Source organism: Schistocerca nitens, chromosome 5, assembly GCF_023898315.1.
Source record: "Schistocerca nitens isolate TAMUIC-IGC-003100 chromosome 5, iqSchNite1.1, whole genome shotgun sequence".
Lineage (NCBI taxonomy): Eukaryota > Metazoa > Arthropoda > Insecta > Orthoptera > Acrididae > Schistocerca > Schistocerca nitens.
In genome coordinates this window covers 483276854-483296693 of record NC_064618.1, presented here as the reverse complement: position 1 = coordinate 483296693, position 19840 = coordinate 483276854, and the positions used below count along the sequence as shown (strand labels likewise).

At 39.0% G+C, this 19840-nt stretch overlaps 1 protein-coding gene across 1 annotated transcript in view; it reads right to left on the bottom strand.

The window, feature by feature from the left end:
* The window catches only part of LOC126260543 (E3 ubiquitin-protein ligase MYCBP2-like), an 831093-nt gene extending 811729 nt beyond the window's left edge, over positions 1–19364 (bottom strand). The window contains exons 1-3 of the mRNA XM_049957878.1: positions 19097–19364; positions 18607–18925; positions 17091–17244 (exon numbers count right to left, since the gene is read on the bottom strand). Coding sequence (XP_049813835.1) covers positions 17091–17244; positions 18607–18925; positions 19097–19191 — 568 coding nt within the window. The 5' untranslated portion in view covers positions 19192–19364. The remainder of the gene's footprint in view (positions 1–17090; positions 17245–18606; positions 18926–19096) is intronic.
* Positions 19365–19840: the final 476 nt, after the last annotated feature.

The following is a 19840-nucleotide window of genomic DNA, read 5'->3' as shown; positions in this document are numbered from 1 at the left end:
GTCTGTTACGGTTCGCAGTTCCAGTCTCACTGACTGTAACGTTTTTACCCCTTCTGTGAAAGAGCTACAAGCAGTCAGATCAAACATCAATAAGGAAATCGCAAGAAAATGCTTTCAGCTCATAGTGCAATGTTGAAAAACTTACAATGCTGCACAACAGGTAAGGCCTCTTTCCGCTGCTGACAAGCGAATTTTGGGTTTCTAGGAATACGTAACTATATTTATAAAATGCCACATTTGCATACCTCTTGAGTATGACACAGCATACCAATTAAACACAGACCCAATCAAAATCTAAGTGAGTAGTATTTTACTAATTCGTGTCGATAGTGGCATGCTTGTGTACAGATACTTTCGTCGTAAGGTTATCATGGTTAGTTTTATTTCATTTCTTATAATACAGTGCACAATTTTCGTAAGGTTTCCTTTAGTGTTGTTAAAACAATAGTAAACATGAGAGAGAAATTTATCATCAACGATATATGCGAATTCTCTGATGTTACGTATGACAGTCTGACAATGCACATGCAGTTTATTGATTACATGCATGTAGAAAACTTGTTCTGAGTTAAAGCTGTCAAACAAAGTTTGAAGAAGAATAAAATATCAATACCACACGACGGCTAATGTAGAAAATACTTTTCTGACATATTATGGCACGATGCGCTCTCCCTGCGCATCTTCGAGATGCATCTGCTGCCTGCTGTCTATTAAACCTGAATAGAACAAAATGTCACAGTAGTTAGCCCTTTTTCCACATGCGACTACTTTGGGTTGAGAAGTGAAGGGAATTATGTTCAAAGTTCCATTAGATTGATACCTTCAGCAGAGAGCAGAATTGCGTTTTAAAATATGTAGCACTGAATGTATTCGAACTCGCGACATCTTATCTATGCTACAAGCTGACACGTAGCTACAGCAGCTCCAGAGCTCGGCAACTATTCCTCCAGAACTTTTGGATTCCACAGCACTGTGAGATTATGCATATGGCCAGGTCTTGACTTCTGAGAGACAAACAGTTACAGCTTTACTTTTGGACTGAACGACGTTTTCTAGTAACAGATAGCGCAATAGAATAGCTCAAGTGGAAAGGAACACTTCCTATTTAAACTTCTGCATCCTACACTGTTGGCAGTTGTGTGTAGGTGGCAGTTACGTGATTTTATTTCTGTGATTACAAAATAGTCGAATGTATGCACTGGGTAGCCGAGGCAGCTAGTTCATGGTGATTCGGTCAACCAAGTAAATGAATTTACTGAACATGCTGCAAATTACTACAGGGAGCCTGTGTGTCAGAATTCTCATCCAGTGTGGCGCAACTGCGTTACGATAGAAAAATGACTCGCAGAGAAGAGGCTTTCGTGGTCTGTTGGACGGATGGTAGGTTGTTATACCTATGGTCTGGGTTCGATTCCCACTTCCGTCAATGATTTTAGATAGGGAGAGACAGATTCCATTCTCTCCTGGCTACACCAAGTGAAGGAGATATAATGGCTGCGTGGTCTGAAAATCCACATTAAAGATGATATTCCTTCTTTACCAAGTAGACGGTAGGTTGAACCACAATGAAGTCTGGAGTGGCGACATGTAGAAACTCTATCACCAGTAACCTTTCTTATACTAGTTATTTATTTCAAGTGACGACACAAACGCTATGTATGGTCACAGGACACTTATTCCATCTTTTATTTGAGCTTCTGTATGTCGATAAAATTGGTTCTAAACTGGGAATGCAACTCAGACCGCCCTTAACGCGGAATCTGATCCCTTCGTGGCAATACAGCTCGGCTACAATTTGTTGTTTGTTCAAAACTGCAGATTCCTCAACACCTTCACATATTACGCGTGAATGGGATCGAATCCTGGCCTGGCACTAAAGATTTAATTATGTATTATCAAGCTCTATCATGGGAACACCTATCTGCTGGTGGATAATAATTTTGATTTTTAATGTATTTTCATTCGTTGTCAACACTAACGATATCTGACGTTTTTAACTCCCAGTGAGACACAGAACTATTTGCGAGATGACTGTAAGTTCAAGATGCTATTCTGAGCAGCTGGTGGAGAAAAATTCGGTAGCTGACGTCTCTTTGTGTGTAGTCAACAACGATATGTGTGGGGCTCTATTCCCAGTGAGCGCTGAACTCTTCGTCATATTATTTCAGTTCGTCGTGCCATTTAATGTTCATACATATTCTCAACTAGCTGCTCGTGAATAACTTTAATTTTTAATGTCATTTTGTGTTAAATAGTTCAAATGGTTCAAATGGCTCTGAGCACTATGGGACTTAACTTCTAAGGTCATCAGTCCCCTAGAACTTAGAACTACTTAAACCTAACTAACCTAAGGACATCACTCACATCCATGCCCGAGGCAGGATTCGAACCTGCGACCGTAGCGGTCACGCGGTTCCAGACTGAAGCGCCTAGAACCGCACGGCCACACCGGCCGGCCCCCACCATCTGGTATCAATGCATTACCCTATCATCCATTATATATCATCATTTTCATAGTACACTTGATATTATAGATGAGTAGGACACAAGACAGGACATAGATAATGTCCGTTTGACGTCAACAGTGTGTAACATTTTACTTTTTTTGAATAGGACAATGTTCCTCTCCAATAATTTTTAGATTAGTTACAATAAGCTTACGCTGCAAGAGAATTCGCTTGTATTTTTCAATATGTGGTCTGTTGTCGGTTTGAAGGCCTTCCATAACATCGGCAACGTAGTGTAACTCCACCGAGGGCTGTTTGGAGTAGGGTGGAGATAGCAATGTGAAAGTTGCGAGCTGTCGAAGACGATCTTCATATTCCTAATGCGATTAGGACATCGTATACTCTTGACGACGTTTAGCACCTGTGCAGTCAGTCACCCAATTTCAGAATTCATTTTGAGTAATCCTGCTAAATTCCCAAAATATTGTCTTTTTATATTGATGAGTAATATGGATAGTCGTGACGTTCATGTGCCGTCTACAACGCAAATTTAATGTTACTATCCTAGGAACTAACCTGCAATACGTTTTGTATTTCATAATCGGAACTATCTGCATTAACCGTCATCAGAGCAATGTCAGGGAACAGAATGCAGCAGTGCCTTGCTACCTACTTGAGGACCTGCTTGAGTCGTGTTCTAAGGAAAGGGTAGTTGCTGGTTCACATTATATTACACTAGCGAGAAGTACCGACTTTTCCTTTTCTCTGCAAACATCCAGAACTAAATTCAGTAACTAAATGCTAAGAATATATTTGCATTGTGCCAACTCAAAGATCAATAGATATGGATATAGATATAGATACAGATTTTTATATTTAAAGCCATTCTCGTTCTGCGTTGGAATAAACATCATTCATTATTTGCTTGTTCTTGTTACGATTGTTATTGTCATTCTCTCACTCGCAAGAGTTTTCGAATTCCTATTTGGTATCGATGCACATGAAGAGTGGCTATGAAAGAAGGGAATACTGAATGTTACGTCATGCAGAATACACTCATTTACTTCGGCTCCTCGTGATCTACGCTACAGGAGAAGTGAGATACATAAAGTTGACAGTGTGAGGACAGACCTGGTAGCACAACTGTGCAACAACACAGTGTTACCAGATAAAATGGTGCTGTGGAATCGACAGTGTAGTACGGACTTTGCCACAGTAGCAGACAGCTGGTAATTTAGGACCATGACCGTGGATTACACTTTGGTCAGTGCTGGTTAGAGTGCTGCAACTGTAAATGGAAGGCTTTGTTTGACAGTCTTATGCTGATGCTGTCTGAATAAATTATGCCATTGGATACAAAGCGGTTTAGTTTTGAGACCTAACCCACGAGGGGGAAAGGCACAGTGGTCTGCTTCAGGAATTCCAAGCAATAAAACACAAAAAACAACCCAGGAAGGGAGACATGCATTTGGAATCTGTTCATCGTTACGGGGTCAAACAAGAGGGTAACATTACTGAAACAATGATCGGGCTACTTAGTATATAATAGAGCATACAGATTTCAAGGAGGAAACGTATGAAGACGCAGACTTCCTCGTTATCAATATGTGCGGCATATCTTTCGTGTTAACGAAAGTAAATTCCCGCTTTACCTCTTCTTACGTGTCAAATGAAATGAATGCCATGAGGAATAGAATATTTGTTGACTGCGTCTCTTCTTGCTTCCATCCTTACCAACATATTTCTTCATTCTCGTGGTAATCATGACATTCTATGTGCATGCTGCAAAAGATTGGAAGTGGACAAATTCGACATCGAGGTGCAAAGCGTTATATTCAATTCGAATAAGCTTCCGGTGTATTTTTACTTCGTTTGTATTTTTAGATGATTATGAACGTTACGGAAAATTATCTCACATGCTTTATGTTAAATGAGAAACATTGAATGATCCGTTTTGCTTTCCCTACGTTGAAATGATATAATGTCGGCGTCAACAGCCTTCTTCCACACCGGAAGCTGAAACTTGTATCATTCTGGATTAATGATAATTGAATGTCTCATATGTATACATAGCCCACAAGGCGACGTCAGAAACCATCAGGGGAGAACGCCGCATAAAAACCAAACGTGCGCGCGCGTCTCCGCTCTGAAGAACCGTTTCGGAGAATCACGGCAAGCATTTCGCTGAAGAGCTGCCTCGTCAGAGAGCCTAGAAATGGCAGCGTCGTAGCAAGTATTTGTCAACACTCTGATAGTGCATTTACTTCCGGGTGTAGGTCGGCGTTACCTCGCTAAATTCACTTGACATTCGTTTTCCACATCGAAGACTCGTACGATATAATCCACTGCAAGATGACACAATTAGAAAGTATATTTAATTTCTGGACTCCAAGAACGGCGTTCTTCACATAAGTAACACCTGTTTGTGTGTGCATTCGGGAAGACGACGGTGCAATCCCGCGCCCGGCCATCCTGATTTAGGTTTTCAATGATTTCCCTTTCTTAGGAAGGGCACGGCCGATTTCCTTCCCCATCCTTCCCTAATCCGAGCTTGTGCTCCGTCTCTAATGACATCGTTGTCGACGGGACGTTAAAACAGTAATCTCCACCTCCTCTGTTCGTGTGTTTAAGGTTGCGTTTGAGGCTCAGGCAACATCGCAGTGACTATATTCCGCCTCTGGCCGCCAGTGTGTCGTTAGCTCAGAGGTTCACTTGTGCGTTGCAGTGCTTGTACTATAAGACATAGCAGTTCGAATCACGGTAGAAGCCGCTGACTACAACGTTTTATTTTCCATTTTAATTAATGGAGTTGCAAACTGCTAGTAAAAATTTCTTATGCAAAATCTGAAGAATGCCTTTAAACATCAATCTTCGTCCGATTTCGACTTAGTAAATTAAGTTAATATCATGGATTTCTGCTTTGCAAATTCCAAGGTGCTTCACTGTAAAATAGACCCTGAAAAGATTCAAACCGAGTGTCAACGATATAAATTTGAGCTTTGTTCGTCATATAGGTCTAACATGTCAGAATGTTGTTTATGAAGTGCACATGTTCATTAATGTAGTTCCCTTCTTCTAAATTTTTGCAATAGCATTTAACTGTAGACGTTTTCTAACACCGGCGTTAGCAGTTCCTTTCCGTTCTCTGAAACCTTCAAAACGACAAAATTTTCTGGTTTAAATCTGATGACCTTAACTATCACTTCCGATCAACAATAAATACTTCATGAACCCATACATGGAACTCCAAATGTGCAGTGTTCCTGCACTGCTACAGAGCATGCATTGCAAGGTATTCACACAGTTTATCGCATAGACTTACCATAAGGAATGAAACAAGAACTGTAATACACTTTACACCACAGACGCTCACTCTGGCTTGACGAAAACATCCAAACATTGACCAAAAGTTGCACAAATAATTGAGTTTGAAAGGAAAAGAAACGAGGTATGAAGCATTTATAAATTCATCGAATGTAGTGAGGTGGTTTATTTTCGTCCCAGTCTATAAAATTAATTTCGGGCCATACTCAGCTCTTGCCGATTAGTGTAATATAATACCCGCCTACTAATCAGGGCGTCTGTCTCCGTTGCTTTTGAGCGTGAATGGAAATTGTAGAAATTTTCTGTGGAGCAACATTTAATAATAAAGCGTTTTAAATCATCAAAAGCGATGAGCAGTAGCAGGCGCTTTCGATAAAGAACGGGGGAGTGCAGCGCCGCTGCTGTCGCCACGGCCGCTGCCAGTAGCCAGCAAATGGATCCCGGAGCTTTGCCGCATACGGCGTCCAGAGGAGGACAGTCTGCAGGAAATCTGCCGCAAAATCGTTACTGGATAAAATTTTGATATCGGTGTGTCAGAAAGCGAAATAGATTGAATCTGCGCTACCATTACATTCACGTCTTCAGCATTCAGACAGAAGAGGCTATAAAAATATTTTATGCCAGCTGCTCTCGATCCACTGACATTATGAACAGAAAGAACGCACGCTACCGCTAGACCACAGGCGTAATCAGCCTAGAGTTTCTCTATCATGGGACAAGTTTTCCTCCAGGAAGTGCCGCAGTCTACAGTGTTGCCAGATTGTGCAGATAACCGGACTTAGAGAATTAGCGAGTTGGCCAGTTTTTTTGTCCCATGTCGCGATCGGCGCGGACTTAGCCTCTGAAGCGGCCGGCCGCCGGTCAAGTTTTATGTCAAAGAGTGTACATTGCTGAATTCTTGTTTTTTCTTTAAGATTTTTTGTACTTCCTTCTTTCAGCAATCAACTGAAGTATTTCTTCTGTTACTCAAGGCTCCTCCACAGTTATCTTTTATGTACCTATGTCTGTTTGTTCAACTTTTGTGATTGCCCTTTTCAGAGATGTACATTCTTCTTCAACTGAACTGCTTATTGTGGTATTCATTATAGCAGTAACGCAGAAAATTTTTTCTTGTGAGGGCTCTTTGCCAGAGTACAGTGAAGACCTCAATGGCGGAGCTTGTTGAAGAGGCAACCCCTCTTTCTGGGGCTAATACAGATGGCACCCACTGTCTTGTGGGATGAGCAGGGATCCCCGAAGACTAAGGGAGTATATATAAGACTGCGGCAAGGACAAAAGTTAAGCATCTGTCTTTCCAAAAAAACATCAGTTTTACTGTTAAAAAGAAATTGTGTGAAAACTGTACGGATGAAATTAGCAAACTGAATGAGTTCATAACTAGTTTATAGTTTATTATTGGTGCTTTAAAAACGGATATTGCAAAACTACAGCTCAAAAAAAGTTAACTGAACACACTACAATTACTGCACAATAGTGCAGCCATTACAAAAAAGTGGACATATGTGACATGTAATAGCAGCAAGAAAAAAGTGCTACATCAAAAAAAAAAAACTGTAAAACTAACATAAGCTCTGTACACGAAAACTTATTTCAAGTACTTTCTGCTGACAATTGTAGAACTACAGGCATATGTAGTTCTTGTAAACGAGATGAAGAGGAAAAGGACAATGTGAATAAAGCAGGAGATGAAAATCTATCAATGCTGACAAACAAGAAACCAAGTTTAAACATGGACAGTGCAAGTCTGCCGACCCAAAGTTGTGGTGAAGTGCTTAGTGAAATGACACAAAATGACTTCCAGACTGTAAAATCCAATAGCCAACTGTATGTGCTTTCAGCCAGCCATGGTCATGGTCATGGTCTTGCAAATAAACTAAGAGAAAAACTAATATATGTTCATGTGGTATAGTGAAACCAGGAGCCCCGCTTGGTTAAATTAAAAACGTGATGGCATCTACAAAGATAAAAAAAAAATCTACATGATAAAGACTTTGTCATACTTTTGGGAGGTTCCAACAACATACACAAAAATGAAACGGCAAATGCTACATGTGATCTTAAACAGTGTCTGAAAAATCTTACAGATACAAATGTCGTAATTGTGAATATTCTGCATCGCCATGATCTTATGAGGCAGTCGTGTGTTAATACAGAGATACAAAGTGCCAATAATCAGTTTGTACACATTTTAAAAATGTGAAATGCACTGATGTGTGTGATACAGGATGTAGACTCCACACACAACACCTGAACGGCTTGGGTAAAGAATATCTGGTGCAAATGATAGCCAAGCAAATTAAAAAAACACCACAATAACTTCAAAACCAAACGCACAGTCTCAACGCCATCACCAGACCAAATAGGAACAAGAAAAACACCTCAAAAAATATACAAGCAATAGATGTAGAAAATTATAGGCTCATCTCTTTACTGTCATCATTTTCAAAATTAATGGAAACTATAATGAAAATTAGACTTATGGGGTACCTAAAAAGTACAATCTTCTGTGTAAGGAACAGTTTGGGTTCAGGCCTGGTAAAAGAACACAATCAGCTACAGCTCATTTTACAAATGTGGTTTTGGGAGCACTAGATGATGGAGATCATATAACAGGTGTCTTGCTTGACTTCAGCAAAGCCTTTGATACAGTACAACACACAATTCTGTTAAACGGGAAGTTCTAGGTATAAGAGGGGTAGCAAATAAGTGGTTTCATACATACCTGAAAAATAGAGTGCAATTGGTGGAGGTCTCTCAAACTAACTCCAATCATACCATAAACTATCTTTCTGACCCAGAATACATTAATATTGGAGTCCCCTAAGGAAGTGTGCTTGGCCCAAAACTCTTCTTGATGTATATCAATGATTTTCCCCAGAGTGTCAAATACGGTGAAACAGTATTGTTTCCTGATGTCAATGACATCATCAAGTGTACTAAAGGACAAAGCTGAAGAAACACTCATGCATGTAATCAGATTGGTAGACAACAACAAATTAACTTTAAGTGCAAAAAACAACATATTAGTTTCCACATAAGCAGAAAATCCAAACTTTTTAAAAGTTAAAGATGAGCTCATAGAAATTCTAGGGATGCATGTTGATGCACAACTAAAATGGACTGGGCATATAACTGCCCTCAGGAAATGAAAGCTTCAGCATGTTCTGCACTTGGAATGATAAATTCTGTGTGTACTAGCTCATGCATCGAAGCAACATATTTTGCATATGCCCATTCTGTGATGAGTTTTGGGATAATGTTTCGGGGGACAAATGAGCAGAATAGACAAACAATCTTTAAGCTACAAAAAGGGCTGTACAAATTAAGATAAACAGTAGTAAGAGGACCCACTGCACTGAGTTGTTTAAATCTAAGGGACTTTTGACTGTTCCAAAAGAGAACCACATTAAAAAGGACACTGATCAGTACCCAACGAACAGGTCCCTACACGAACATGAACCAGATCCAGCCACCACTTACATCTCAATAGAAAAATAAATAAATAAATAAATAAATGCAAAACAGTGTTCTATATAATGGAATTAAATTATACAACAAACCTCCACAAAAAATCAAAGGCAAAAGTGACATACATGCCTTCTGGAATACTCTCCAAAATTATTTGTTAGAAGAGTGTTTTTATACCTAAAATTATGTGTAAATTTTGTTGACAATTGTGCTCATGATTAATTCTGCAATTCGAGGCATTTTACAATATGTTCAATAGAAAAGTGAAATATAGGGAAACCTCTATATAACATATTTCAAGGGACGACAAATTCTGAACACTGTATAGAGGAAAACACTATAAAGAGGAAGGCTTCCAAATAATAATTATAGGGCATTGCTGAAGATCGGGATACCGCTAATCAGCTTTGACAAATGGTGCCATAGATGACATTTTAAATTTTCACAACACTGTAATATGATATTCATTGCAAATGATCAATGTATCAAATGATTAGTTTTTTGTAATTAAAACATGGGGCCCGGTAGGTGGATGGGTGAAAGTAAATGGCGCTAAAAAGATCGCAAGCAGAATGTGCGTCACATGTCACATGACCAGGTTCTGCCGCTGACATATGAAACACACTGAGCGCGCGCTTTCCGAGCCGGTGCAAACTGTGAATCCACAGAACAGAAAACGATGTGTCTACATACAGTCAATTAAATGTTATAAAGAGGTAAATAATTGACTAGGGTTCCAAAAATATAAGCGTTACATGGAGGAAATTGTAATATAGAGGAAACGCAGTAAAGAGGAAAATTTTACATTGTTTATATGGGCTTTTAGTCGGGACTGAAAAAAACAGATATAACATAGAGGAAAACATTATATGGAGGAACGTTATAAAGAGGTTTCACTGTACAATGTCCAAAGGGGCAACTCAGTATGACAAGAAATCTATGTATCTATTTATGGGTGTAACTGTGTACGTTTATGTATCTCTGTGTCTTTAGTTTATGTATTTATGTGTTGACAACATCCATACAATTTACATTGTCTATGGATGGAGAAATAAATAAAAATAAAAAACCCTGACAGAAAATGCTCAATATACTCTCTGTATGAAAAGTCCACTCTACTACACCAACCAGCTCCTAGGAAGGTGAATGAGCCGGTAGGGTCTTAAAGTTCAGAATGGTAGACCAGGCGCAAGAACAACCGAAGTTTCCCTGGCTGCTGGAAAGGCAGATGAAGGTTGTCGCAGTTTTGGAATCTCCAACCCTCGTAACTATTATGCCGCGGGGTACAGGTCTCGATTCCGTCAAGAAATGTATGAGTGTTGTTGTGCAGCAGCATTTCCACACTAAATGACATCACGCACAGGCATCTTCTAGAGAACAACAGCACAACCCAACAAGTCCTACAGCAAGCGCAGAGTTGTGACAGGAGCAGGATCATGTAGTCTTGGAGCTCATAGTGATAAACCGACATGTAGGCAATGAATGTGTGATGGCCACTCTGCTTGAAGAGGTGCTTTAAAGCAAATCATGTGTTGCATTTGTGACTGAGCAGGCCTATTCCGGAGCCCCTCTGCTCGCCTCTAATGGGAAGGGGGCTATAAAAGGTGCCTTAAGCCACACTCAGCAGGTACACCATACGCAGCTGACAGAAAAAAACATTAATCTTGCTACTTGGAACATCTGACTCTGACTCTAATGGGTACTGATATGGTAAATTGACCAGGAGGGCAGGGATTTAAGATTGATACTGCATCATTAGATGAAACTAAAAGACTAGGCAAAGGAATCAAAGAACAAGGAGATGCCTACATTTTCTTTTGGAAAGAAAAAGAAATTCATGAATCCTGTATTCATAGTATTGGCTTTGCTACCTTCTGGCAAAAGTGAGACTCATGAGCCTACACCTTAAAGTTACCAATTACCAATGAATAGAGTTATAAGTGCATACACTCAGAATCTCACTTGTGCAGATGATGAAAACAAAGCCTTCCACTAACAATTTGAAATACCTCCAACAATAATACCCCATGATGACAAAATCATCCTCTTGGGAGACTGCAATAAATAAGTCAGTAGAGGCTCAAGAATATGGCCCAAAGTAATTGGAAATGAGGGGGTAGTGAAATGCAGTTCTAACGGAACTCTTCTGCTCATGAAATGTTCAGAGCACAACTTATCACTCATCACTAATTCCATGAACTCTTGATTAAAGATCCAGAGATGAATGACACAACACTTTCCGCATTTCTGCAAAAACCTACAAAACTTCACCTTGGCAAAGTCCCTTCTCTGCAAGAAGTTGTGTGAAAACTATTAAGCTACTCAAAAACAACAAAGCTGCTGGATCAGGTGGAATCCCTGCTGAATTTTTCAAGGAAGGTGGACGTATTCTTGCTGAACATATACTAATGTTCACTGTTAAAAATGGAGCACTGAAAACATTTCTCCTAATTTCATAGATGCACCGACAGTTACCATCTTAAAAAAGGTAACAGAACTGACAGTGGTAACTACCATGGAATATACCTTCTATCTGCTGCTGGAAAAATGCTTACTCCAATTCTATCCAATTGCATCATACCTCTTGCTGCAGACTGTTTGCCTGAAACACAGTGTGAATTTTGACCTAAATGCAGTACCACACAGATATGATTTTCTGTACCAGACAAATGCAGGACAAGTGCAAAGATTGACAACATGCTCTGTACATGATATTCACACATCTTGTAAAAGGCCTTTGACTGAGTCAAGAGAAGTGCCTTGTGAAAGATCTTACCTAAAATAGGATGTCTAGTGAAATGCATTAACATTGTTAGACGGCTGCACAACAACACGGATGGTATGGTTATGTCAACAATAGTGCTGGAAAAAAGTTCGAAATCACAGCAGGTGTGAAGCAAGTTTGTGTGTTAGCTTCTACACTGTTTTCTATATTTGTTGGAATCACACTTCATCTTGTCAACAGGAAACTGCCAAAGGGCATAGAAACAGAACACAGGACTAACAGTGGTTTGTTCAATCTCAGTAGACTAGGGGCCAAGACTAAAGTATCCACTACAGCCATCATTCAACTTCAATACGCAGATGATAAAGTCATTCTTGCCAAAGTCAGAAAAATATTTAGAATCAATCTTAAATGCATTTGATGAAGCATATACCAGCACTGGACTAAGCTTTCCAACATCCAGAAGATGCAGATCCTCTGTCAACCTGCGCCTAACTCTATCGCCCCCAACACTCACAGTCCAAGATAAAATCCTGCAGAACATAGAATGCTTCCAATACCTTGGCAGCCATCTTTCCGCAAATACAAATATTGATGCCAAAATCCAATACCTCCTCGAAATGAGCCAGTTATGCTTTTGGTCATCTTCCGGTAAGGATCTTTGATAATCATTAACATCAGCTCTATGACCAAGCTCTATGTATAACAAGCCACTATTACAACATCTCTGGCATATAGGTGCAAAGCATGGACTAATTACAGAAGGCACATACGATCTCCAGAAAAGTACCATCAGCACTGCCTGAGTAGGATACTAAGGATGAAATGGCAAGATTGGTACACTAACAACAGTGTTCTGAGAGAAGCAAACTTTCCTTGCACTGCAGCCACAATCATCAAGCATCAACTACACTGGACAGGCCACACTGTATGTATGCCTGGATCCCATCTATCAAAACAAATTATGTATTCCCAGCTAAAGGATGATCAAAGGAAACTAGAAAGACAACAAAAGCAATACAAAGATGTATTAATGGGACAACATGAAAAGATGTTGAACTGGTAGCTGGGAAACTACTGCACTTAATTGTTCAACATGATGGGAAGGAATTCAGCACTTCGAGCAACTGAGGCGGAAAACAGAAGCCGACAACCACAATGGTATGAAACAATGGGATCTGCTGAAGATAAACGACACTATGAAGCCAGGCCCCACCAGAAAAAATACTTGACAACAATGTGGAAAATTTTGCAGCTCCAGGATTGTCCTCTATAGCTACTTAAGATCCCACAGAAACTGAGTTTCGAAAAAGACAATCATACTTGTCAGCAAGTGATACCCATCAGAGAATTTGTAATGCATCTCATCATTCCTCAATATTTCAGTATTGCACTTTTTTCCACCTTGATTCTCTTAAGTTTCAGTCTATTATTCATCATTATTAAATTGTGATCTGAGTTTATATCTGCTTCCGGGTACACCTTATCTGATTTTGGAATCTGTCCGACCATAATGTAATCCAGCTGGAATCTCGCAATGTCTCCAGGCCTTTTGCTAATATATCTTCTCCTATTGTGATTTTCCAACAGTGTGTTTGCTGTTACTAATTGAAATTTACAGCAGGACTCAAGTAGTCTTCCTCCTTTCTCATTTCTCCTACTACTGAGCTCATACTCTCCCATAACTGAATGAATCATGAATAAAAGTAACAACTCACCAAACAGTAGAGATATTGAGTCATTGGCAGGCAAGTCTACTATTCAGTGTGTTAGCTACCTTTACCTCTAAATCATTTATAATTAATGTTACTCAGTGCTGAAGAAAGTATACACAATTCTGTCATAATATCTCAAATATACCTATGTTGTTGTTGTGGTCTTCAGTCCTGAGACTGGTTTGATGCAGCTCTCCATGCTACTCTATCCTGTGCAAGCTTCTTCATCTCCCAGTACCTACTGCAACCTACATCCTTCTGAATCTGCTTAGTGTATTCATCTCTTGGTCTCCCTCTACAATTTTTACCCTCCACGCTGCCCTCCAATGCTAAATTTGTGATCCCTTGATGCCTCAAAACATGTCCTACCAACCGATCCCTTCTTCTAGTCAAGTTGTGCCACAAACTTCTCTTCTTCCCAATCCTATTCAATACCTCTTCATTAGTTACGTGATCTACCCATCTTATCTTCAGCATTCTTCTGTAGCACCACATTTCGAAAGCTTCTATTCTCTTCTTGTCCAAACTGGTTATCATCCATGTTTCACTTCCATACATGGCTACGCTCCATACAAATACTTTCAGAAACGACTTCCTGACACTTAAATCTATACTCGATGTTAACAAATTTCTCTTCTTCAGAAACGATTTCCTTGCCATTGCCACTCTACATTTTATATCCTCTCTACTTCGACCATCATCAGTTATTTTACTCCCTAAATAGCAAAACTCCTTTACTACTTTAAGTGTCTCATTTCCTAATCTAATCCCCTCGGCATCACCCGATTTGACTACATTCCATTATCCTCGTTTTGCTTTTGTTGATGTTCATCTAATATCCTCCTTTCAAGACACTGTCCATTCCGTTCAACTGCTCTTCCAAGTCCTTTGCTGTCTCTGACAGAATTACAATGTCATCGGCGAACCTCAAAGTTTTTACTTCTTCTCCATGAATTTTAATACCTACTCCGAATTTTTCTTTTTTGTTTCCTTTACTGCTTGCTCAATATACAGATTGAATAACATCGGAGAGAGGCTACAACCCTGTCTCACTCCTTTCCCAACCACTGCTTCCCTTTCACGCCCCTCGACTCTTATAACTGCAATCTCGTTTCTGTACAAATTGTAAATAGCCTTTCGCTCCCTGTATTTTACCCCTGCCACCTTCAGAATTTGAAAGAGAGTATTCCAGTTAACGTTGTCAAAAGCTTTCTCTAAGTCTACAAATGCTAGAAACGTAGGTTTGCCTTTTCTTAATCTTTCTTCTAAGATAAGTCGTAGGGTTAGTATTGCCTCACGTGTTCCAAAATTTCTACGGAATCCAAACTGATCTTCCCCGAGGTCCGCTTCTACCAGTTTTTCCATTCGTCTGTAAAGAATTCGCGTTAGTATTTTGCAGCTGTGACTTATTAAACTGATAGTTCAGTAATTTTCACATCTGTCAACACCTGCTTTCTTTGGTATTGGAATTATTATATTCTTCTTGAAGTCTGTGGGTATTTCGCCTGTCTCATACATCTTGCTCACCAGATGGTAGAGTTTTGTCATGACTGGCTCTCCCAAGGCCATCAGTAGTTCTAATGGAATGTTGTCTACTCCCGGGGCCTTGTTTCGACTAGGTCTTTCAGTGCTCTGTCAAACTCTTCACGCAGTATCTTATCTCCCATTTCATCTTCATCTACATCCTCTTCCATTTCCATAATACTGTCCTCTAGTACATCGCCCTTGTATAAACCCTCTATATACTCCTTCCACCTTTCTGCCTTCCCTTCTTTGCTTAGAACTGGGTTGCCATCTGAGCTCTTGATATTCATACAAGTGGTTCTCTTCTCTCCAAAGGTCTCTTTAATTTTCCTGTAGGCAGTATCTATCTTACCCCTAGTGAGACAAGCCTCTACATCCTTACATTTGTCCTCTAGCCATCCCTGCTTAGCCATTTTGCACTTTCTGTTGATCTCATTTTTGAGACGTTTGTATTCCCTTTTGCCTGCTTCATTTACTGCATTTTTATATTTTCTCCTTTCATCAATTAAATTCAATATTTCTTCTGTTACCCAAGGATTTCTATTAGCCCTCGTCTTTTTACCTACTTGATCCTCTGCTGCCTTCACTACTTCATCCCTCAGAGCTACCCATTCTTCTTCTACTGTATTTCTTTCCTCCATTCCTGTCAATTGTTCCCTTATGCTCTCCCTGAAACTCTCTACAACCTCTGGTTCTTTCAGTTTATCCAGGTCCCATCTCCTTAAATTCCCACCTTTTTGCAGTTTCTTCAGTTTCAATCTGCAGTTCATAACCAATAGATTGTGGTCAGAATCCACATCTGCCCCTGGAAATGTCTTACAATTTAAAACCTGGTTCCTAAATCTCTGTCTTACCATTATATAATCTATCTGATACCTATTAGTATCTCCAGGATTCTTCCAGGTATACAACCTTCTTTTATGATTCTTGAACAAAGTGTGTGTAAATATAATCTGTCAGTTCTTTTAAATTAGCACTGTCAAGTGTGTTCATCAGAGTCAAGTTAAGTTCCCTCTCCATTTAGTTGAATATTTCTTTATAACATAAATATATCACTTTAACATAAAAGTAAAAAAAAAAAAAAAAGATGATGTGACTTACCAAATGAAAGTGCTGGCAAGTCGACACACACACAAACGAACACAAACATACACACAAAATTCAAGCTTTCGCAACAAACTGTTGCCTCATCAGGAAAGAGGGAAGGAGAGGGAAAGACGAAAGGATGTGGGTTTTAAGGGAGAAGGTAAGGAGTCATTCCAATCCCGGGAGCGGAAAGACCTACCTTAGGGGGAAAAAAGGACGGGTATACACTCGCACACACACACATATCCATCCACACATATACAGACACAAGCAGACATCTCACAAGCAGACATATTTAAAGATACCTATTAAATATGTCTGTTTGTGAGATGTCTGCTTGTGTCTGTATATGTGTGGATGGATATGTGTGTGTGTGCGCGAGTGTATACCCGTCCTTTTTTCCCCCTAAGGTAGGTCTTTCCGCTCCCGGGATTGGAATGACTCCTTACCTTCTCCCTTAAAACCCACATCCTTTCGTCTTTCCCTCTCCTTCCCTCTTTCCTGATGAGGCAACAGTTTGTTGTGAAAGCTTGAATTTTGTGTGTATGTTTGTGTTCGTTTGTGTGTGTGTCGACTTGCCAGCACTTTCATTTGGTAAGTCACATCATCTTTTTTTTTTTTTAGATATATTTTTCCTACGTGGAATGTTTCCCTCTATTATAACATAAAAGTAATTATAATAAAAATACCACAAGTGTAAACAGTATTTTGCCTATTACCAATCACTTCAGCACTTTAACATAAAAGTAACTAGGCCTATAATAAAAATACCACAGGTGTAAACAGTATTTTGCATATTACCAATCACTTCAGCTGGTTCATTCTTTAGACCCTCAGGTTGCTGGCCCTGAACGACATCTAGTAGAGCACCAAGTGCTTTGGTGCACAGCACAGGATGTGACGACCGACTCTCTCGAATTAATTCAAACACACTTCTTAGGCCAACACCAACTATCTGAAAATTAATGAATAATTAATTTATAATACGCTCATCAAATGTGGAGAAATGAAACTGAAACCATGAAATGTAATATATTCTGAAAAAATTATGACATATGAGATGGGTACAGGAAAGATCACTTTAAAAAATCAAGGCTAAGAGCTACTGCAGATTAATTCACCCGAGTATTGCTTATAAAATACATTACAAGAAAGACAGCAAAGAATCCCTAATGTATTTTTTCAACCACCATGCAGACTTAGGAGGAGCAGGTTCACTGCCATATATGATGTTTCTATTCTCAAACAGCTAACTGAAGAAAATTATTAAGATAAACATATACATTGCACTCATCAAGAATGAGACAATATTCAGATAAAACTGCACGAAATTTACTGTGGGAATCGGAATACCAACACAAAAGCTATTAAAATAAATAGGAGTGTTAGACAGATGTACCACAGTCCTTTTCCTAACCTTTTATTATTGGTTAGTTTCACTAAATAAGGTATTAAAAATATGTTACTTGGCAACTAGTAAGACATCCTTCAAGACACAGGAGACAACCTGCAATACACTGCACATATTGTCAAACTAATACATAAAAATACACCTGATGATGAAGGTTTAAGCACTTGAAATGCATTGTTGATACAAATAGCAGTAAACCTGTTTCATTTGGTATGTGTTAATCCTGAACTGACATAAATTATAACAGCAAACATCATCAGATACAGATAACTAAGCATCTATTATTACTGTATACATAATTATTAAATAAACAATGTGATATTAAGTAGCTTCACTTAGTTTTACTTTATCAAGTTTGTTGAAAAAACATTACACAATGTGAGGAAAGGGAAACTATTTATCTTGCAAAATTGATGGACAATAACTGCATGCATCATGTGGACAAACTACTTTTCTTGAATTAAGTAATATTAAAGTGGATGAATGAGTACAGCCTCAAATTATAACTTTGTAATTAAGCATACAAGGGATACAGAAGGTATTGAACCTGCAACAAATGAACAATCTACTTACAAAACAAATGGATCTACTTTAAATAGTCTTTAATTACAGCAAGTACTACTGTAATATATAAATATATAGTGGTAAATGAATGGCAACACTTTTTATCATGGTGTAAAAATCAGGCAATTGGGACTAGTTACAAATAAGAGCTGGAAGAGAGGCAAAGTGACTGTGTAGCTTCAAAGGTTCACTCCTTCTTTTTATAGAAGCATGTATTTGTGTGACACCTACAAATAAATGGAATATTTATTTCTCGTGCCATACACAGATGAATGGGCTGTAGTGTCAGACAATCTAAGTCTGGAGGAAAAAAACATTGAAGTGCAATATATAAGAACACACCTTTGGGACTTTCAAGATGTTATCCCTGACTTTGTCTGTGTTATCTTCAATGTCACTTTCAACATCATTGTTCCCATCGGTTGCTGGAACACTGGACGAAGAAGATAAATAAATCTGACAGGCTTGTTTAACCCATCGTTCCAGCACCGCTTGCCGAACATTGGCGAATACGGCGAAACTTGATGCATTGGTTGGTAGTTCAACGTCTGGTGGATTTGACAGATTTGTAATTTCTCCACAAGGTTCTACTTTGACTTTCCTTTTCTCTTTTCCTTTCGATAGTTTTGCAGTTTTCCCTTTCTTCCATTCCGCTTTTCTCCTAAAACAAATGACATTCGACGATTTGCTTAGTAACGAATATTTGCCAGTAACCACAACAATCTAATTTGCAATCAAAATCAGCAAAGCTAAATTTCTACACAGGCAAAAAAAAAAAAAGGAAAAAAAAACAAGGAGTCGTCACTACAGCATACGAAAGTGTCTGTCCTACCTTTGGTGATCAGGTAAAACTTTGAACTGTTCATGGAAGTATCTCCCAAGAAGTTCTGGTTCTGGTAGCATTTTGTCCCACTCACCCGCACCCATTTCTTAAAGCTATCTCCGAGTAAAACACATGTCAACATGTCACTTGATCTGTCATGTTGGAGATTAATTCTGTATGGTAATAAAATGAGACTTTTATTCATAACAGTTGGGTAGGAATAATTTTCATTTGAGCTATTTTTAACTATTGATGCCACAGACAGCCTGGATTTTCAGGTATGTTTGGCTTCACCGCATCTGTAAGCCGGCGTAATATTGTCAACCTTCTAGTGATCCATAGATATTGTACTGTACGGAGATATGTCTGTGCGCAGCAATTGAACTTCTCAGATACTGTGTGCAAAAATAGATTATTTTATTTATTTATTCGTCCAGGGACATTCTTTCAATGGTATAGGATTTATCATTCTACAACAACAAAACAAATAGCTCAAAAGTATACAAACTTAATGAAAAACGTATGTAAGTATGCTCTTACGAGGAAACGATTGGAGGTCGGATGTAGCATTGATGAAGCACTCTCCCAGCATTTGCCTGAAAAGATTTAGGAAAAAACACGGGAAATTTAAATCAGGATGGATGAAGAGAGCAAACACCATCCTTCCGAATATGTCAATGCATCTTAATAACTGAACGTCTCATTCGGTTGGTCACTATTGTACAATGTATACAGAAATATGGTCTACATGTC